Source organism: Alligator sinensis, unplaced genomic scaffold (genome assembly GCF_000455745.1).
Source record: "Alligator sinensis unplaced genomic scaffold, ASM45574v1 scaffold123_2, whole genome shotgun sequence".
Classification (NCBI taxonomy): Eukaryota; Metazoa; Chordata; order Crocodylia; family Alligatoridae; genus Alligator; species Alligator sinensis.
The window spans coordinates 921,745-927,915 of NW_005841917.1; the positions used below are offsets into that span (position 1 = coordinate 921,745).

General features: G+C 44.2%; 1 protein-coding gene across 1 annotated transcript in view; it reads right to left on the reverse strand.

Annotated features, from left to right (window-relative positions):
* Window positions 1-2,812: 2,812 nt before the first annotated feature.
* AGR2 (anterior gradient 2, protein disulphide isomerase family member) overlaps window positions 2,813-6,171 on the reverse strand; it is a 7,797-nt gene continuing 4,438 nt past the window's right edge. The window contains exons 7-8 of the mRNA XM_006018921.2: window positions 4,128-4,211; window positions 2,813-3,132 (exon numbers count right to left, since the gene is read on the reverse strand). Coding sequence (XP_006018983.1) covers window positions 3,083-3,132; window positions 4,128-4,211 — 134 coding nt within the window. The 3' untranslated portion in view covers window positions 2,813-3,082. The remainder of the gene's footprint in view (window positions 3,133-4,127; window positions 4,212-6,171) is intronic.

Below are 6,171 nucleotides of genomic sequence, written 5' to 3' on the forward strand. Positions count from 1 at the left end.
GTCCTTTACTTGGGATGCCATCCTCAGCTCCATGGTAGCTTTGGCCCATCTAACTGCCTCCCTACAAGTGTGAGCAGAGGAGGTATATTCATCTTTGGTGATCTCTCCCTGTTTCCACTTTTTATGTGCTCCCCTTTTGGCCCTTAGGCTGCCCTGGATTTCTCTGGTCAGCCAAGGAAGCCTCCTGGCCCCTTTCCCTCTTTTTCCTCGTATCGGGATCATCTCGCTTTGTGCCCGAAGGATCGTTTCCTTAAGGCACAGCCACCCTTCCTGGGCTCCCATCACTTCAAAACTCCTACTCTGCAGTGCGTCCTTGACTAATCGCCTGAGTTCATTGAAATCAGCTTTCCTAAAGTCTGCAGTGCTTCATACCATGCATGTGTGCTTATCTGGGTGCACCCCTAATTTGCATCTTAAATTTATTCTGCTGCAATTTCACACTGTTGTTCCTAGTCCTGTCCCTTACAACCACCTAAAGAAGACCATCTCCATCCTATTTATATCACACTTGAAGTATTTGAAGACTCTTATTACATGCCCCCCTAGTCTCCTGTAGTATAAATAATCTGTTCTTTCAGCCTTTCCTCATAAATTTTGTTTCTCAGGCCCCTGCTTATTTTTGCTGCCCTGCACTGAACTCTCTTCAAACTGTCCACATCCTTCCTGAAGTGTGGCACCCAAAAGTGGACAGTACTCCAGGTAAGGCCTCATAGTGCTGAATAAATTGGGAGAATTGCTTCCCTTGACTTTTTAAGCATAGGTGGAGAGAGAAAAAATTGGTGGGGGGAGGGGGCTGGGCGCACACATGCACCCCCCGGGTGGGAAAGTCTATGGGGAAATGGGGGTGGGGGGCAGGGAGAGAGGGAGAGGGAATGGGGCTAGGACTGGGACCAGGGCCGGGCAGGGATCGGGAGGGAGCCAGGCCCAGGATCGGGGCAGGGGCCTCTTCCCCTGTGCCTGGGGTCAATCCCCAGTGCCAACGCCTCCCATGCCAATGAAGCCACCACCCCCCAGCCCCGCACTGGCCCCAGCTGTCTTCCAGCACTCGCACTGGCCCTGCACCACCCAGGGGGTCGGAGCAGGGCCAGCCTCGGCTGCACCGCCGGGCTGGAGCCCCAGGGACACCTGCGCTCCCCCTGTTAGGTCCTGCACAGCCGGGGTGAGGCGGGTTCATGGGATGGAGCCATGGCTTGTCTAGGGTGCGTGCAGAGGGGGTGGTGGCTCTCACTGCTGCACATGCCCCGTGCAGATCTGGAAGCATGCCACTGTGGGCTGGGGCTGGGGCAGCGCCGGGCTTTTCCTGGCATGGGGGGGCCATGCTATGCTGGGGGCGGGCAGCGGTAGTGCTAGGATGGGGGTCAGGTGGGCTACGGCAAATCTTGAGGTGGCTGCAGCTGCCCCCCCCCGCCATCCATAGCCCCCTCCTAGTGCTCCTAGTGCTGCCACCGCCTGCCCCAAACCTAGCATGGCTGCCCTGCTGGGAAGAGCATGGTGTGGCCCTAGCCCCAGTCCAGAGTGTCAGCCTGCCCTGCCCCATGCAGATCAGAGGCATGCACCCCCTCCCATGCCTTCCGGGGTGCGTGCAGCAGCAGGAGCTACACCCCCTGGATGAGCTGCTTGCAACTCAGTCCTGTGCTGCTAGCTGGGCAGCACCTGCCTCACTCCCTCCTCACCCCTGCTGTAGCTGCCGGAAGCCCTTGGCAGGGCTGTCTTGCGGCCCTACTGCTGCCCCACATTTGGGGGGGCTATGCTGTTGGCTTTTCTTGTAACAAGAACATACTGTTAGCTTACATTCAGCTTATGGACCACTGTAACCTCCAGATTCTTCTCTGCAGTTTAGCCAGTCATTCCCTAGTCTGTGTTTGTGCATGCGGTTATTCTGTCCAAAGTGCGGGACTTGAACTTGTCCTTGTTGAATCCCACTTCATTGATTGAGAACCATTTCTCCCATCTGTCAAGGTCATTCTGGGCCCTTCCTGCTAGAGTATCTACAACTGGGAACCTGTGCTGCCCATATTCCTTCTCAAGGATGTTTATTATGTGGCCAGGTGAGCTGTTTTCTCATATGTGTTTTAAGTTCCAGTATCATACATATGATCTGTAGATCAGTTCTAGACTGCATCTGATTTAAACTGAACTCTGTGTAAAATAATCAGATTCTTCTCTGGTCTCAAAGATTTTGGCTGCTTTTAAATTCTTGGTTATATGCCAAGAAAACCCCTGCTGCTCTAGTTGCTTTCAGAATTTGTGAGTGTATTTCTTTTAAAACAAGGATCCAGCCACATTATCATCTTTGTATAAGTTAACCCACCTACATCAGAGACCAATGGTCTTTGCCCATTCTATAACAAGGTCCTTTACACATAGTGTTCTGGCTTTTCTATGGGAAAATGAAGCATATAGCTCACAGGTAAATACTTCCATTTTGTATGTTTGTGAGGCTGAAATGGCAGTTTTGAATTACAGTATAACCAGAAGTTATGTGGTATACCTGTACTCTGTGGCTGTACATGCTGGAGACTTATCTCTAAGGAAGGAAAGTGGGGCCCATTTAACAAGTGGATGCCATTCCAGGAAAAATACTCAGCAGACTAAGGAATAAAAATGTTAACTGACTATTAAAATTGCAGGTTTGACAAAGCTGCCCTCCTTTTCAAACACTAATGTAAAATGACTCTCCTTTTCCCTGGGATGTGCTTAGATGTGATGTTTATAATCTCTCATTTTTAAAGCCTGCTACAACAACCTTGCACTTAATAGCACTGGGTGACAGATCAGAGAAATTTTTGAGGAAAACCCACAAAATATGACATTTTGTAAACACCTGAAAATGGATTTATTTTCTTAAAAATCATATTTTTTTACAGTCGGAGCATACACTATACACCTGTATGCTTTTTAAAAAAAGTAATCAGGCCTTAAAATGCTGCCCAGTACAAAAGTGTTAACATATAACCATACTGTTTTGCATATAAACCAGCGCTGTGTACTTCTAAAGATCCACCTAGCTAATTTCTTCACTGATGCCAGTGAGCAGAGGAGAGAAAGAAATCAGACATCTTGGCTCTTCAATTTCTTTGCCTTAAAGTTCAGTCTTCAGCAGTTTCAGAGCTTTCTCCATATTTGCATACACTACAAATGAAACACACAAAACTGTTATCTTGCTTATTCTGCTTGAAAGAAAAGCAATCTTTAATAGCAAAATGATAACCTTTCCAAGTCCTTTATTGTGCTGATTCTTACTGTGTCAACTACTTTATCATATTGTGCCATCTCCTTTTTCCAAAATTTTTGTATACAGCTGTTTCACCTGAGCTTCTGCAGAAACTGTTTTTTTTTTTTTGGAAAATACCATAGCAGGAGTAATTCTATATAATCTAGTCCATATAATAAGTCCACTGAATAATTCTTAGTTCTCTTTGCATGATAAAGGAGAAAAAAAAAACCATTAGTGTTTGCTACACAAGCAACTCTGACTAACTTCAACAGGACTCATTTCTCATGGTACAATAAGGACCTGGCATCAACATTCTGTTTATCCTGCAAAACGAAATGCTGCTAGTTATGCAAGTTCCTATAAAGTATGCTGTCATTTGTTAGAAGAGAGAAATTTAAGGCTACAGGATAGTACTGTTCTTCAGTAAGCAAAGATTTTAGTATAACAACCATTCTAATCTTTATGTAGAGTCCAGACTTCCACGAAGGATTTAGGTATTGAAATGCCCAAAGTCTCATTTTTCAAAAGTGACAGAGGCATTTATGAGCTTCAAGTTCCATTCAGTTTTAATGAGTCTTTAGTATTCTGGTACAGAATGAACCAATGCTAAATACTGTTAGAGATCTACCCCTGTCTTAGTGTATTTTATATACTTTTTTTATGGGCATGAATTTGCCATCCTCATGGGACTAGTAGGTCTATTAATTTTCCTGTGATTATTTCTACAGTAAGGCACAATGTGATGCGAGTTGGACCCTCTGTTTTTTTTCTGATCTTTGGCTAAATAGTGTCTCATTTCAACCAGTAGCTATTAAAACATATCTTGTCTAGCACTTGTCATTGTCCTATGAAAAGAAATGTGTATACTGGAAATGTATTTGTTAAGGTTCCATTAGGAAATAATACTTACACAATGAGATATCTGAAGGCTCATATGCATAGAGACGGTTTGAGTATCTTCCAGTAATGTCTGCTCTTACTGTCAGGGAAGGATCTGGAGAAGTGAAGGAGAAAAAAATTCATTTTCAAATAGCAGCTGATGATGACAAAGTAGACTCTCTCTTTGCTTGCTCTGTGCACACATGGAGAGGTCAATCCTGAATAGTGTTCTGCTTTCACTCGCAGCCAATACTTCATGCAGCCCGCTGGAGAGGGGCAGGAATGGCTCTGGAGCCTCCCCAGAGTGCTCCAGAGTGGGGACAGCAGCAATGAAAGGGTGTGGGAGGGGAGAAAAGGAGAGAGGCGAGGATGGGACCTGAAGATGAGCTTGGAGGAGAATGGAGGGGGAACAAAAATGAGGGAAGGCAGATTCTTACCATATTGGGCAATTAAAAAAAAAAAAAAAGTCCCTGCCTGCTTTTCCTGCTGGGCAGTCTGCTGTCACACCCCTCTTAACAAATCCTAGATCTGCTACTGTAAGTTATCTTCCTTTGCCCTCCAAATCTTGTAAAGCCCTTTGGAAGTCAGGGTTCTACCAGAGGTATGGGGTAGCCCTGGCTGGGAAAGCCACTTCCAGCATCCTATACCAGCCTCAGAAGGAATGCATCTAATGTAGTTGAAACCTGCTTTAACTCCACAGTGGAACTACATTTGCATCAGGGAATCTTCCCCAAGAGGCTACTTTCCTACGGACTGAAGGGAGCAGAGAAGTCCCTAACAGTATAGACTCGATGAAGTCATGCTATTATGAAGCTGGAGTGAGCTGAAAGCCATTAAGCCAGCATGTATGCATGAGGCTTCCAGCACATCCCTTGCTGTTTTTATTCTGGGACCAAGTGTTCTGTTCGTTCTATGAAGGGAGAATATAGTCCCTCATTGGAACTATTTCAAGCAACCTTCCCCACATTATGGAGCTATTTATGGCCTAAAATGGTGCATTACAAAAGCATACCTTTCCTTCTCAATCTCAGGGATTACTTTTTGGGGGGAAGTGAATTAAAAAACAAACAAACTATACGGCTATAATGAAGCTTTAAAATTTTTAGACGTATACATCATGAGCTAGGTTTTCACAGCAATGCACAAGCACTGCATGCACTCAACATACAGCTATTTGGTTCATGCACATGACTAGCCGAACATCTAAGTATCCTGTTGTGTTGGGGTTTAGTGTACTTTCAGTAGGTAGGAATATAGGTTGTAGTCATGTTGGTCTAAAAAGCACGGGCAGACAAAACTCTTGGGGTAGAGGTGATATCTTCTAATTGGTCTAATAAAAGATATTGCCTTTACCCCAAGAGTTTTGTCTGTCTTTCAGTAGGTATGCAATTCAGTGTACTTGGTTTTGAAAATCTGGCCCTTTACATGCATTTGACCATTGCTATTTTTATGATATTCACAACATTCTGTTTCAAAGAGAACCTGTCTTATTGTGAAGTCTTCAGAAATACTAAAAAGCAAAATGGAGTCAATAATCTATACATCTTGACAGAGTTGACAGACCCTAAGTACATCTTTACAGACCCTAACTATATCCATACAGGCTTAAGGAGACCTATAGAATGAACTTCTGGACCAATGGCCTGACTTCAGGTGATTACAAGCCTAGGACTTCACCTATCACAGGTGAGACTGAAAGCTGATGGTACACTGATGTCATAAGTCCTGTTTTATCCTGAACACTAGTAAAAACCAAAACTTGAAATGACGATTACTTGAATAAAGTGCATAAGCAATGTGCAGTGCATTTGCCAAAAGGAATTCTATTGCATCTTGACTAGGTTGCCTCTTCTACATTTATAAAAAATCCTAGACATCTCCCAGCTTAAGTTGATCTACAATCCTCATTTGCTTACTGATCTCTGTTATGGAATGCATTATTCTATTTTTCGTAAATCATACATTTTTCTTTATTACTATGTGAGCCTTTTCCAAAATAATACCCAACATGTCACTCTTTTTGGTTTTTCTCATCCATCCCAGCAAATCAAATATAAAGATTCCATTCTCCTGCT